The 16,478-nt window shown below is 36.2% G+C and overlaps 1 protein-coding gene across 6 annotated transcripts in view; it reads left to right on the plus strand.

Moving 5' to 3' along the window:
• Positions 1-16,478, plus strand: part of LOC129749159 (uncharacterized) — a 65,964-nt gene that overhangs the window by 17,663 nt on the left and 31,823 nt on the right. For 5 of the 6 annotated variants that reach the window (XM_055744053.1, XM_055744054.1, XM_055744055.1 and 2 more), the window contains one exon: positions 14,295-15,436. In XM_055744053.1, the coding sequence (XP_055600028.1) occupies positions 15,183-15,436 (254 nt within the window). In that variant the 5' untranslated portion in view covers positions 14,295-15,182. Of the gene's footprint in view, positions 1-12,378; positions 13,019-14,294; positions 15,437-16,478 lie in introns of those variants that run through there. The other variant, XM_055744058.1, reaches the window with a different exon arrangement.

Genomic DNA, 16,478 nt, shown 5'->3' on the forward strand with positions numbered 1-16,478 from the left:
TCATAAAACATGTGTTTAATGCGACGGCTTAAAACCGAGGAAGCACATGCAACATGAGCCAAGTGGGATTCACGAGCCAGAAACAGAACGCGCCCGGTTGGTCGGTCGGACGTGAGATAAAAGATGGAAAGGTATCTACACAAAACACCGTCTGTCCATGGCTATAGCACTATAAGTAAGCTAGCTAAAAGGAAAATTCGTTTGCTTCGTGTGTGCGGATTGGACACGTTCGCCAGTTGAGTTTTGGGAATTGTTGCGGCATGTTTGGGACTTTTTCGGGCATTGGGTTGAATAATCAAGGCAAAACATGTACTGGATGAAGAATGTTTTAGTCTAATGGCACTGGTGCTTCCTTTTTTGTCCAGAACACCTGTAAACGATATATCCTTAGTTTTTGTACACCTTCAAATTGTATGAACATATTTAGAAACTTATTCCAAAGTTTCTATAACTCTGTAGATTATTGATTTTTATTTTCACTTATTCTATAAGATCTTTGACAATGCGAGAAAACTATTTTTCCACCGTTTTACAAATCTTAGGTAAGACTTTGATGGCCTTTCCATATGTTCTTTAGACTGGCCCATAACAAAAAAAATCCCTATATTCCACGCGGCACCCCCTACATTGGTGCCTTTAGGTAAAAAAATGACTTTCTGAAAGTTTCAGGTCATTTGGCAGAAGCACGAGCTGGCGCAAAAGATTTGAAATTTGTATGGAGATTTTCGGCAAAATGTATGAAAAATCGACATTTGTTTACTCTTTGTGTTCTAAAATATGTTTCCAGTATGCTAGAAAACTCAAAATTTCAGGAATTGTAGTTCAAACAACGAAAAACAAGTTTGTAGAAGATTGTGACACGATACGAGTTGACTGTGATGAGTTATCCTCAATTTAATGTGTGGTTTTTTCGCATTTATTTGATATATCGTGAACGGTGTATGGCTAATAATCGCAAATACTTGGTCGCATCGTCACACAATGCAGCAGTTCATAGTTTTTCAAACCTTTCTCTGAACTTTTTGCAAAGATATTTGTTTTAAAATAAGCTACAACTTTGCCGTGGACACAAACTTTCTATCTGTTATTCTCATTGTGTGACAGAGCGATTAAGTTAGTACTAATAATCCACCTATACACCGTTCACGATATATCGATGAAATGGGCAAACAACACGCATTTAATTGCAAAAAACTCATCACAGTCAACTCGTATCGCGTCACAATCTTCTACAAACTTGTTTGTCGTTGTTTGAACTACAACTTCTGAAATTCTGAGTTTTCCAGCATACTGGAAACATATTTTAGAACACAAAGAGTGAAAGTATGTTGATTTTTCATACATATTGCCGATGATCTCCATACAAATTTCAAATCCTTTGCGCCAGCTCGTGCTTCTGCCAAATGACCTGAAACTTTCAGAAAGTCATTTTTTCACCTAAATGCACCAATTTAGGGGGTGCCGTGTTGAAAAAAATGTTGTAAAAATCATCCTATACAAATTTGGGCCAGTCTAATGTTCTTATTGATTCGGTAATTCTCATATACAATCATGTGTTAAACTTTTATGATTAAATATAAGATTGATTTTCAATCGTACTTAATTTTCCAAGAGTTAGTTTCATAACAATGTAAACACAATTTTGTTGTTTATTAACTTAAATGTATCAATAAATTGAATCTTCTTTTAAACTGCCCTTCAAAGTTTTAATGATATGTTTCTGTTAAAGTAGTTTATATTTATAAATTATATTTATAAAGAAAAATTGCAAGAAATCGTAGATAACTGTAACTAATAAAAAATAACCTGAAAAAATATAGGTAATGTTTGCGAAGCCTACTCCTTTTTCGTTTGGGTTTTTTTCCTGCGAATTTGGCACTCCTATAGTTTATTTTTGTGCTTTCATGTGTAATTCGTTCTTTGTGTTTATGTTTATTATTTACTTTTTTTTCTTACCTTTCAAGTGTATTTCTGGTGCCCTTTATGGACGTTTCCTTTCCTCAATCAAACATCCAACATCAACAAACGAAGCAACGAGCCGGTCTCAAGATGATAATAACACACCAACCTACAGCGGGCTTCTTCGAACCCGTCTTGCCTTTTTTTCTAACCTCCCCGCGATAGTAGTTAAAATTTGTATGTGTGCGAGGAGGACTGAGCATAAACATAAATGAATGAGACCACTTGCAATGAGCCGAAGCTGAAACGTAAGTTTCCAAGTCTCCACAGCGGCTCAAGCTCTTGAAATCCGACCGGCTGGGATATCAAAAATATATTTTTCTTGGAACATCTGTCGTTTACTTTCCGTTCGTTGAACAGGTCGATAGTTAGTTGGACGATGTGATAAAGGTAGCGATGTTCTTGTACAAGTATAATGAAATAATCAAAATTAAATACCTAACATTAATAGAACAATTTTCTCAAAAGATTCTTATAAAATGTTCTATAAACTTTTCCTGTTTGGTTTATTTCATTTTCATAGCCAGCTCTCATAGCCAGATAATCTTATATTGAAGTCATTATTTCATCAAAAACAGATTTCTTATTTTATATTCCATTAGAGTTTTTTTTTTCTCATCAATCTGCCTAAGCAATAGAAATTCTACATGTAAATGACTGAAAAGCTTAAGTTCAAATTAAATAAATCCATGGCTCCCTGAAATTTTTACCCGTTACAGTACCTAGAGTGTCAATTTGAAACTCCTGACTAAAACCACTATATTGGTTATCTTTTTCTTTCCCAACCGATTTTCACTAAATTTGTAGCAACTCTAATATGTTTCTCATTATAAGTTTTTAAGTTATGTAAAAAATATAAAAGAGGCCCCTCACCTTTTCTACTGGAAAGAGGGAGGGGTCTCAAATAATCATGGAGATATTTTCGTATCCAAATACCTTCCCATGCCAAATTTTGTTCCAATATCTTGATTAGTTTTCGAGTTATATGAAAAATTGTAAGATAGCCCCCCTCCCCCCTTCCTATCACCCCACTGAAAGGAGGGAGGGGCACTGATATTCATAGAAATATTCCTCGTTCCCAAATACCACTCCATGCCAAATTTAATACCATTTGCTTGATTGGTTCTCGAGTTATGCAAAAAATTGTCTTTTTGTTTGGAAGACCCCTCCCTCCCTTCATGAGAGAGGAAGGGGTCTCAAACCAAAATAGGAACCTTCTCCTGCCTCCAATATCCCCATCTGCCAAGTTTCACGCAAATCGGTTCAGTAGTTTCCGAGTCTATAGGGAACAGACAGACGGACAGACAGAAATTCATTTTTATATATATATATAGAAGAAGAAGATAGATACTCAACATTTCAAAATAAAGTCGATATGTTTACCAGGTTATCAGAAACTGGTTCAGAAAGTAGAAAGTTCGAAAATCAATTTTATTTTTAAAATAATCATAGCTTCTGACAGCTTTTATGTATTTAAGTGTTCCATTGGTGTTTGAAATCGTCAAGAATCCATCTATCCGACAATGTATAGATATATTGGGGTCCACTGCAAGTTTTTACCGCTATCTCAGATCTTCCGGTACAAAAAAAATCTTACTTTAAAAAATGACATCCAATTTTAGCTTTGCTTAGCTGTATTTCATTTCCCAATGCACCGATTTTCAAAACTCAAATTTTAATTTTTTGTCATTAATTTGATCATTATTTTCATAGAACATACTTAGTCTGTCAAAATTTCCAGTTCTTCAGTACATTGGAATGATGATAAAGATGTTTGAAATGTGCGCTTCGGGTCATATTGACCCGAACAGCTTTGGAGGGTTAATGGTCCCGCGTCAATTTTTTATGATCATGATTTGAAAAAGATTCCAAAAAAATATATCTACATATGTGCGCAACGTATAGCTTCTAAATTCAACTTTCTTGGACACAAAGTGAACACTTTTTTGAGCATTCCGTAGCTGATCTACAATCTTTATTCCGAAGCATGTTTTGGGTTTTCTTTTCTCAAACTTTGCATAACGGAAAACTGAAGAGTTATTGTCTGAGAACCATATTTGAGTTACACTACGAGGTTTCGAAAACTGTAAATTCACAAATCAAATTGACACTCCAGGAACTGTAACGGATAAAATTTTCTAGGACGGATGAGGGTTAGGAAATTCTACTGATGACTTTTAGCATCACACTCAGTGTGTGAGTGTGATGCTAAAAGTCATCAGTAGAATTTCCTCATCCGTCTTAGGAAATTTCACCCGTTACAGTTCCTGGAGTGTCAGTTTGATTTGTGAATTTACAGTTTTCGAAACCACGTCATGTAACTCAAATATAGTTATCAGACAATATTCAGCTACAACACTTCAGTTTTCTGTTATTCAAAGTTTGAGAAAAAAAACCAAAACCATGCTTCGGAATAAAAGCTACGGCATGCTCAAAAGAAATGTTTACTTAGTGTCCAAGAAAGTTGAATTCACATTTTTACAGCTGTTTTCGGTTTAATATCGAGCAAATAAAAAAAAGTCTCCAGGAACAGAAAACACCATAATCTCTCATCTTAAACGCAATTCAACGTTAAAACCTAACTTTTCCGACGCTTGTTTATATTTAAAATTAATAATTAATTTAATTAAATTAATAAAGCCATTGTTGCGCCTTATATTTAGAAACGTTTATTCTGACACAGGTGTGTTTTTCTGAACAATTGACGCAATTGACACTGATTACACTAGTTTACAAATAAAAAAAAATCGTAAACTTTATTGACCATATTGAAAATCAAGCGCTAAGTCCTAAAATGAAATTCAAAATATTTCAGGTTTTGAGTTATGCTCCAAATATGAAACTTGAGAAAAATAGAAAAAGTACTTGTACTTAGATTCGAACATCTCGAACTGCATAACATCAATAATCTGACACCTCTTTTTTGCATATTGAAGGTAAATAAATTTGCTGTCGATCATCTAAACTTCACTTTTGCGTATGATCAACAGTATTGTTGCTTTAGGTGAATTTATGATCAAAAAAGCGATAAAACGCATTTTTTAGTGAAACTTTTGTTCCATCGACAGTTTTAGACTTTCATCGACATTAAGAAAATCTATGGGTCTTAAATGTCAAACAAAGTAACAAAGTAAGTACAAGCACTTTTTTTTATTTTTCCAAAAAACATACCTTAGCATAACTGAAAAACTGTTCTACTGAGATTTTTTTTAATATCATTTTCGGATTCAGCCCTCAATTTCCGATTTAAAGTGATCATCAGTGGCTCAGTTCAAAAACGCTAGTGTTATTGAAACCAGAGTATCCACCTGCATTAAAAAACAGTCATCAATCAGCAGCAATCATTATTTTGTAAATCATGGGAAAATACTTATAGAAAAACGTAAAAGCTTTGGTCTGGCTGGAGCAAATAATTTACACCAACAGCATCCAGTCATCAGGCCTCAGGAATATGTCTGCAGAAAGCTGACATTGACTTGCACCGCCTGTGGGAAAAAATCCACTTCCAAGAGCCAGCTTAACATGAGAACCCACCAATGATGATCATGCTTTAGGCTCCAGTCTAAGAGATAAACACTCCGAGAGAGAATCCCTTCCAGGCATTGTTTTTGTATGATTGGGTTTTTCTTATAATCATACCAGCTATATGCGAAACGCTATCGGCCATGTTCCAACAACGGTGTTTGTGATTATTGCTTCCTTTCATTATAGTTTTAAAAACTTTCATCTTATGCTTCATTACTTGTAAAGAATTTGTTGACTAAATAATAGCGGTGGAGAGTTTGGCTGCTTTTAAGGCCAATAAATGCCTAATTTAATGTAACCGGATCATAATAATAATAAGAAAACGAACCGTCGCGTTATTTTCGCGAATTGATGATCAGATACAATTTTCTGTTACCCGGACTGCGATAAATGAAACTCATCAATATTTTCGAAGTGAAACCAAAACCTCCAATAAACATAATTCGCTTCATCAGGAGTTCATATATCGCACGTATGTGCAAGCAATAAGGTCATTAACTTTAGCAGAACATCTATGTGTCATTCATTTTATCTTCGGCAATCTAGTCACTTTCAAAATCAATCATATTTTACTTTTGACATCCAGTAAAATCTCTTATACAGGCTAATTTACAACCGCTAATCGTCAGCGACAAAGCTTCTCTCAAACTCGATATGATGTTTACCAAAACAACACGTCTAAATGATTGTTCATTTAACAAGATCATATACAAATCCAAGCATGTGTCTAGTTGTCCTTGTTAGACTTGTAACAATCTAATGCTACAATCAGAGTTCTACAAGCAAGGTAATGTATTGCCAGATTGCACGTTGCTTGTTGGACCCTGTCGTGGTTGCGCGTTCTACTCAATTCTTCTACTTTCTGTCAGCCTGTGTGAAGTCGAAGAACCAAGTTTGAAAATTTCTACTAGGTAAGCAACGCGTCCAATAAAAATTGACCTAATATTCGAGTCAGCAATGGAGGCGAGTACAAAACAGGTAGAACCTCTTTATGGCCATACGAGCACACTTCAATTTTCATTTGCTCGCGGTGAGCCGGTTCATGTTCAGCATTTATACACTGCATGGTAAAATACGTACATGCTGGGTTATTTGTCAATCTTTTGTGAGTGAATCGAAACCACGCCAGGACACTATCCGATAACGTAATAACTTCGATTTCTGCTTTGCTTTTGCACTTTCACTGATTTACATCTCGATTAGCTATGACAACAGAGAAGAACCTTTCATAAGTTTATATTATTTATCCTAACCAGCAAAACATTAATATTTATCATAACCAACAAAACATTAAAACTAAATAGCCGCGCACTATTTAGAATTTACTGTACCAGCCAGACATGTCTGTTTAAAAAGTGCACGATTTTTTTAGAATATATTGATGACTATGCTCTAATATGACAACTAATAGTTATGAGAACATTCCATTAACTTTGATCTTATTTTTTATACCTTTGCAACTGGTATTTTTAAAAGATAAACGAAAAAAATCATAATTTTTGCAACTTAAAGCAACCGAAACGATGGAAGGGGTCATTTTTTGACGAAATGGCAATTTCGTTTCCCTTTTTGTCTAGCACACATTCCACTCCGGGCTTGTGATATAGCTCAGTTGGCAAGTCTGTTGTCTCCTGAGCCGATGTCCTCGAGTTCGAGCCCAAGAGTAAACATCGAACACAGTTGTACCGGATAGGTTTTTCAATAACGATCCGCCAACTGCAACGTTGATAAAGTCGCGAATGCCATAAAGATGGTAAAACGACTATAATCGAAACAAAAAAAAAAAAAAAAAAGAAAAACACATTCCACTCTGTTCATTAGTTGATCCTTAAAATTTTTATGTCATTTTCGAACATTGGTAGCTTTTTTGTTTTATTATAGCTTCAATCAAGATAGATGCGGTCCTCAGATTAAAAGTTTGTCATAAATTCAGCTTTACGAAACCTAAGAATAGTTCGAAACTGTTTCTAAAATGTTATCCAAGAAAATTAATATTTTATGAAAACTCGTCCAACTACTTCCCGTGGTTTTAATTTAACAAATATCATGTACAATCAACCGAACCTAATCGCTAGCAGCGGTTTTTACGGGCTTTATCTTTTGCACACGGGGATGAGGCTCACCGATTGGGAGAACGTGTTCTACCACTCCAGGCACCTACTAAGGCAAAAACTTCATCTATCCACAAGCTCACGTTCGATTACGTCGATTCTCTGGTGTAGGTACCACCCTCTGCCATCTCTTCAGACCGGCCGTTCCGTTGACGTCGCTCGGTACGATCGCTTCGTCGTCGATTGCAAATGTTTGTTTTCGAAATTTTCTTTTCTAAATGAATTGTAAACATTGACTGCGCCGTCGCAGTGCAGTTTTTCTCCTTTTTTATGACCCGATTTTCTCTCCCTCGCATAAATCTCATACGCTTGCACAACGGATTCTCACATCCAAAATCCATACACCATATCGATGCGGGAGTCACTCCTTCCCGTAGCATCGCCAACAATATCGCATCCACGTTCCGAGTATCTTGATACCGTAGGGTGGTGCGGTTACCTTCTCTGGCTGTTCCTTCAGTACTACATATCTTATTTAATTCCAGAAGCAGTAGTTTTGGCATACGTTAAATTCATTAAAACATCATTTATTGTGAATTTTAATAAAAAATTTAGAAACGTCGCTGGTGAACGCGAAGCTCTTTTTTACCATGCTCTAAGAATTGAACGTTTTTCTTGGTCTGCATATATCAAAGATTGACGTACCTCCGTTACGTACATACATTGGTTGGAAGGGATAATTCATTTGCTATTGCGTAATATTTCTAATATTTTCCAAATGGAGCAAAATTTGTAAAAATATGCAAGTAACAAAAATGACTTATTAGATGAATCTATACTCTATGTGACCTAGGCAAATGTTTTATATGCCTTTTTCAAACATCTGTTGTTTTTTTCTTCTAATACTCCAGAGCAATTTGTTTTTTTACCTGCCAGCCAATCACATTTCTGAAATTTGGCTCGCCAGTTGCAAATTTTGGCCATCTGCATGGCTTTTTTAACACTAAACATACCGACACTTTGTATATACCTATTTATACAGCGAGAGGTCAAATGACGGCAAACACTTTTTCCGCTAAAACTCTCTAGTTTCTAAACCGATTTTTACAAAATTTCTAGATTTGGAAAGCTTTGAAACGTGACTCAAATCTGATAATAAGAAAATATTCAGCTACAATAATTTGTTTTATAGTTATTCGAAGTCGAAGAATTGTTTTCTTTATGCTTCAACATAAAAGGCTCTAAGTCAGATATTAACGGCGCGTTCGTAAATTGATTTTTTGGGTGATGCATCGATTTTTTTGGTAGATGTCAAATCACCTTCCAATGCTGTTGCATACAGTTTGTTTATTTTACGAACGCTACCATCGATAGAAAAAATCACTTAGATAGAAAAAATCAATTTAAGAACACACCGTAAGTGCTCGAAAAAAAAATCACTTAGTGCCTGAGAAAGCTGAAGTTAGAAGTTTTTTTTTTCATTCGGTTTGTTGTGCAAGTTAGTATCAATACCGGTTTTAACGTGCTGCTTTCGTTTTCACAAATCCAAGTGTTTCACTTCACCGATGACGCACGAAATTGTGCAAGGATCCAGATCACTTTTTGTTTCATCTCGAGAATCTGAAGAACACTAAGTGGAACCTGTGAACAGCTAACTGCCAAGGCTGTTCTGGAACGGAATATCGGACAATACTCTTGTTGTTCTTGGTCTTCTTTTTGGTGTCGCGTGGAATCGATTTTGTTGTGAGGGTATGGCGCGACGCAACAAAAGTAAGCTACAAATGAACAATTCCACCTACGATGTTGTATCGCCGGACAAACAAGAAGAAACGAGCAGATCAGAATTTCAATTATGCTTTGAATTGCCCGCAATCAGTGTCATTCAATTTCGACGTCAAACGAGACTTTCAATGTAGCAAAACAGGCAGCAATTAGCATACACACATACAGTTCGTGTGGGCAACAGATTTTTTGTGTGCGCCCCGTGAAATGGTTCACAACAATTTTTTTTCTGGAAACCAGTAAAATTTTGCTGGTTTTCGTCCCGCTGACTTTCCAGCTAAATTTCCAGCGATTTGAATTGTTAAAAACGATCAGCAAACTCAATTGCTGGAACCATGCAGCTATCTTAATTGTTGGAAATCAGCATTGTTTTAAAAAAATCGGAAATTTTGGGATTCTAAATTAGATTTTAAATTTAAGTATCAATCAAATCCTCGTGGCAGTCATATTAATAATTAGAAATTGGTTTATTCATTTTTCTTGAGCTTCATTTATTTAAATCTTTAAAACTAAATAAAATAATATTTGACAGTGGGTTGGCCACTTTTGGCCAAGCTTTGGACATCATGCTCCATCTGAAATAAAAATAAAATTATTAGTTTGAAATACTTTATCTCTTCAAAAAATTTACCTTTGGTTTAAATCAGGCATGTCAAACTCGTTTAGGTGTGCGCCGCATTAAAAATTTTCGATGACGTAGAGGGCCGCAGCCAAAATCAGTTAGAAAACATAACAAACTGCTCACATAGATAGGTACTTGCAAACATAGCAAAAATTCTGGCAACAAATTTCCGTAACTCAACGTAGCTTTCAGGCAAATAGCTTTAAAATTTTGGTACAGCCACTTCAATGTATTTCGCTTTCAATAATGAATCGCACTGCAGCTCTATCAAATCTTGTTGCAATTTATCAGCAGCATTTTCAGGAGCAAACGAAAATGGAGATACAAACAACGAAAATTCTTGCTCGTATGAACTAAAGTCACGAAAACGGCTTTTGAATGCATCTAGCAACGATTCTAGGTCAAGTACATATTTACCAAATGATGAAGCCTTATTTGATTTTTTCAGTTCTTGACACTTAGAGAAGTGCACAAGGTTTTCTTTGGAAATTTGGTTGATCCATAACCGTAACTTCGCTTGAAAGTTTTTTACATCATCACAAGCAGCTATGATATTTTTTTTTCTTATCCTTGAAGTTTTAAGTTCAAATCTTGCAGGTGGCCAGTGAGATCAACGGCAAATGCAAAATCCTGAACCCTGCCCTGCTCTGCTTGAAATTGTTCATCAGGTTCACCTTTCATTTCCAAAAATAATATTATTTCTCTCGCAGCAGCGTAGCAGCCAGGTACCTCTGTGTAGTAGGAAACACAATCTAATTCATGTCTAATGTCTTCCAAAAATGTCGAAAATTGGCGATGATTCAAGCCACGGGAACGGATAAAATTTATAGTATCTGAAAGTGGCTTGCATATGTTGGAACTATAATTAAGTTGGAAACGTTTCAATTAACTTTAGTTTTTTGCAGTAATAAAAATCAGTGGTGTTTTATTTGTGACAATTTAAGATGGGGCTACGCGGGCCGCATTGACCAAGGCCGCGGACCGCATGCGGCCCGCAAACCCCCAGTTTGACATGCCTGGTTTAAATACTTCATCGCTGGAATATAGAAGGAAATATTTAAAATTCGATGTCTCCGCCGTTGCATACACGAGAAACAAACACTTTTCGCGCGCAACGAAAAATAACTAGCAAAAACAAAAACAAATTCTAGTTTGACAGATCGATTACTGGTTTTTCAGCAATGGAGATCAAGTGCTGGAAAAATCAGCAAGACGGAGAATGTTTGCTGGTTTCCAGCGAAAATTTGGAATGCTGAACCAGCCATTTTTTTCGCTGGAAATCGAGGCAAAAATTAACTGTGTTGGTATTTTTTTGGTACGTCTGCCCGCAGTGTCTGGCTGGGCGCCCGCAAATTGTTGGTGTGTATTGTTGCTTTCCAGCCGACATCTGCCAGCGCTGACGGCTTTCTTTATGTTGGTATATGTGTGTAAGCAATGAAACTTTCATTGAAAGGGATTTGCTCGATTTTCGTTTCGAAATGAAATTGACCATTGCCATCTTCAAATGAAGCAAGCCGAGATGAAAGCAACATGAAGTAGCATTTGCAGAGAGTGAAGAGAAGCTGATGTGAAGTGACAATGATTGTGAAGCTCTTTCTAATGAAGCGTTTTTTACTCATTTTCGAGTGACAATTGACGATTGAAAGTGAAATTGCTAAGGCCTGGGAGTCACCAACCCCTACCGACCCAACTCATCCTTGTCCCATCTGCGCTGCCAGTTGACGAGAGCGTTTCTACGGACCAAAAAGTAAAATTCGCTGAAGGCGATGAAAACACACTTTATGTTTATGAATGTATTTTGAGATACGTGACATCGGAAAAAATTAAAAAATAAATTGATGAATGTTATTTCGAAATATTTTTCCCAAAATCGACTTTCAAACTGACTCGAAAAAATGCTTTTCTCGATCTGAGTGAAAGCTGACCAGATATTATGAACTTCGCGACTTGGAGCAAATCAATCGAGAGAAAATTCTAAGCTAGTTTACATCATAATACGGTAAATAGTAGGTACTTTATAGGTACAATCGTTGGAACCGTTAGCAATCACCATAGAGGTCGCAGCACGCAGAGGCCGTTTTTCCAAAAGAATATAGCAGACGACCACAAAAGGATGTTCATGGTGGAGCATGAAACCCAGCCTATCAAATGCTGGCCACCATCAGGATCCACACTTTCCGTAGTAAAAAAAAAGGAAATTGAAATAGGAAGGAAGGAAGAAATAACCATCCCTGTTTTATAAGAACGTATTGCCATGTCGAACGGATGGCTATAGGACCGGTACGCTGTGTAGTGAGTGAGTGTCGAATCGTTTTAGTGGTTGGTATTCTCTCGCGCTCTGACATTGCTCTGCTCCGGTCTACCATTTTGGTCCGACGTTTTTTTATTATTATTGAAAGTAATAGTATTTCAGCAGCAGAGCTTCAAGTGGGATCGCTAACCAAAAAGTGACGGAGCGCAAATGGAAAAGCGCAACCTAAAACTAAAAAAAAAGTAACACAATTTAATGCGTTTAATTTATTGTTTACATGGTGCACAGACTAGAAAGGCATTTTTTTTAAATTTTTTTTTGTATAAACGAATCTCTCACTCACTTGGTCATTGAAGGGCCTGGAAATATCTGCTGAGTAGGTATACAAAAATCGATTCGAACTTTCAGTTATCAGTTATGCCTCCCTAGACACTGGAGCGTTCGTAATCGTTTGTATTGGACTGGACCCATTCTGCCTATCTATCCTGCTGCTGTGTAGCAAATGATGGGTGAACGTGATTCAGTTCAGTGTACGAAGTGTGCCAGAGCAATACTCCACATTGTGCAGTAGGCTATAAATTAGTGCTCCCTTAAAAGATTATCAAAGGGTATAAAAGTTTAAAAATATAATCATATATCACTCGTTCTCCATCGATTGCCCTATGTCCACATTTGGCCGCTGCTGGTTCAACACGACCGATAAAGGAAAGCCAGTCTAGTTCCGTTCTGCACATAAACGTAGTTATAAAACACACATTAGTCGGTGGTTGCAAAAACAGCCTCTACTGAGCCGAGAAGAGAACTCCATTCGGACGATTTGTGTATAAGGTATGTTGCCCTGTACCCCTCGTACAACATTGCCGTTGCCGGTTTTAGCTCGCTGTATTCGGGTAAATTTAGATTCGTTAATTATGGATATGCAAGATTTATTTATTTATACGATTCACATTTGCTGCCTTCGCTGCTGGGTAAAGCGGACAAACTAGTTCGCCTTTGAAATAACAGAACGAACATACTCTTTGTAGTTGAATTCTAAAATGGGGCTTTCATTGCCAATTGGTTGGTTGGCTTTATTGTTAGAAAAATATTGAAGACATAAAAAAGTTTAACAGTGTTAAGTAAAGAAGTTCCACCTTCATATTTCGATATTATTTTACTGAGCGGGCAACGCTTTTAAACATTCAATACATTACTGATTTGTAGAATGATTAAATGAATATTTTTGAATATACAACATTGGATTGGTAGCTTTGTTTTATATTCAAATATATGTATTTATTTAAACTTTCATGTCTCTAAAATAATTCAGTATGAATTCGTGAAGGAATATTACGAATAGATCTTTCTAATGTTAGTAACTAATACTTGTATTGAATGTTAATTTAAAACAAATTTTGATTATTCGAACAATATCTCACCATTTGGTGAAATTTAACAACATAACATAGTTATGCTTTGTAATTTGGCGCAAGAGGTGAGGAAAAGTTTCAAGATGAAATGAGAAGGCAGTGTTAAAAATTCTTTAAGACTCTTTAGATTTAGGTTTCCCATGTCTGATAATATTCCTCTGTAAAAAACGTTATTGACAAAATAAAACAAAGAAATTCGCTCAAAGGGCCTGGTATTCATGACTATAGAGGTTCGTTGAGGAGTCATCGCTCTTTTGTTATTTTTATCAAATCATAAATTTTCATAAAACATAACATCCATATTATTCAAATTGCCTCACTCTCTCTTTTGTTTGTGCATACAATTCGCCGTCCGGTTTGGCTCCGACTTTGGTTTGTTTCTCGGGGCCCTGTGTGTATACGTCTATCTACTTTATATTTTAATTCACGTGCGGTGATAAATTGATTTTGTTTATATTTCTCATAGTTCTTTATTATTGCTGGCGTCTCCTTCTGGCAGACATCATTTTTCTCCCGTTTCCTCCCTATGACACGATGGAAAACGTGTATCGCTCTTTTTTCTCTCATCAAATTACCGGTTTATTCATCTTGTTATAAGTATGAGCGCCGTTTTTGCCTATCCTCCGTAAATTTATATTTCTATCATACAAAGTTGTCACTAATTTCTATCTCTTCTCTTTGTGCCTCTCTTTTAGATTCTCTGAAATACCGAACGACGATGTTAAACAGGTTATACTAAAAATACAAATTCATTATAATTGAATCATCTATATTCGGTAAACCGACCGACACAATCCGAAACAAATGCAGTCGTATTAAAAAAAAAACACTACCACATGGGCAGCGAATGCTACACGATCCTTGAATACATTTGATACCACCTGAGACCGTGCGACCACGAGAGCGAGAGTGAGCACCACCAGCAAGGAAATCATTCATCCATCCATCTGTGTATTCCGAACGAATACATCGAACGACGAGAAATCCGAGGGTGGTAAAAAGCATCAACAACTCCGTTGGTCGTCTGTCTACGACCCGTACGATTAATAACAACCTACATCGTAATCATATAGGAGCATAGGAGGAGAAGAGGCAGACTGCATAATAACACACCGTCTCGAATCTCCCATGTAGAGGAAATTTGAAACCTCTCTTGGCTTACTCACTGAGAAATAATTTCAGACAGCAGAGTCAAGAAAAAAACGACTCGGACGGAAATATCACAAAGATGTTGAGTCTGAACATCAAAGAGACCCACTCAATGGAACAGTTTTCCACAGGCAACCGTAGGAAGTAGAGTACATATTTGCTCACGACAAGCTAGCGGTATGCACGTTGTGTAAACTGGGCGGTGTGTATTTCTTCATTCACATAAAACGGCTGCGGGCATTCCCTTCTCCTATGGCTTCAGGTTTCCCCATGAGGATTCCCGCTTATAATGAAATTTAAGCACCTCTAGTAAGAATACACAGACTATTCCATCGGCCCTTTAGCAGACGTTGAAGTCGAAAACATTATACTGCGGTTTCGCGGTTGGTAGATAACACGCTGCGATTAGATCGATAAGCAACGCACCTACCAAAATGCTTTGCTGTGAAAAATCATCGATGGGTTCCGGTGGATCCAATGTTATTCGCAATGGTGCTGTTCCCAGTGGGCCAATCCGTCAACCGGATAGTCTGCTGGACATTACCGCCAGAATTGTAGCACTGACCGAGCCATTCCAGAAGATAGAAGAACGTTACGATCGCATACCAGAGCCCGTTCAACGGAGAATCATTTATTGGTCATTTCCACGCAACGAGAAGGACATATGCATGTATAGTTCGCTTTCAAGGTATGTATATCTCCTTTTTTGCCTGCCCTTTTTTAGAATATAATTACAGACCCCGTTTGTTTTTGGTGACATTCGATTTTCTCAACATCCGGTTTTTAGAAAGAACATTACCTCATAGTTTTCGCTATAACAGGACCAATTTAATGTAGACAAGCGCCATAAATATGTGTTCACGTAACTGTGATGAATAACAACAATGAAAACAAAAAATAATTAAAAAAATATAAAGTATTCAAAAATGGCAAAAAAAAAAAAATTTAAAAAAAATAAAACACTAAAAAGCACCATTGAAGAAAAATTAAAAAATAATGAAGAATGTCAAAAAATACCAAATGACAAAAAACAAACATTATAAACAAAACAAGAAAAGTGCTAAATGCATAAAAAACATAATTAAAAAAATACTGAAACTGGTCGGACGTTGTTGATCGTAATAACAATAGTTTTTTGTAGTACCATACCTAAGTGAAAAAAACCGTTCGGTTTTGGAAACATTTGATTTTGACAACACAAAATTTACGGGCGTGTTGCCAATTGAACGGGGTCTGAAACATACGAAATATTTATAATGTTTCTAAATACATCTTTCAAATTTCACACACACATAACTTCAGTAATTTAATGTTTAGTCTTTTTTCTCTTCAATTTTGAAGTTCTCTTTTGGGTCTTTGTAAATTCTCAGCAAATTAACCCTTTTTCATATTTATATTATAAATTAACGCTGCGAAATAAAAATTTATTTCAAAGGAAAGTGCCACAAAAATCAAAAGATTTTTTCCTTTGATTTTGGGAAATTATTTTTTTCTTTCAACAGATATCCATTTAAATCAAAACCATAATTCATTGATTCAAAGAAAACAGGAGTTTTGTTTTGTTGCAAAATCCAAGTTTTCTCTGTGTGTTCCAGTGCCGTTCATAATTCTATACAAATGTGATGCGTTGTAACATTAGACTGAATCGATTCGGGGACATTTTTTAATTTCTCAAACCCTGGAGTCTTAAAAGCTTCGTTTTGGTTCAAAACTCATCCATGATTTTTTTG

This window comes from Uranotaenia lowii, chromosome 2 (genome assembly GCF_029784155.1).
Source record: "Uranotaenia lowii strain MFRU-FL chromosome 2, ASM2978415v1, whole genome shotgun sequence".
In the NCBI taxonomy this organism is placed as follows: Eukaryota; Metazoa; Arthropoda; class Insecta; order Diptera; family Culicidae; genus Uranotaenia; species Uranotaenia lowii.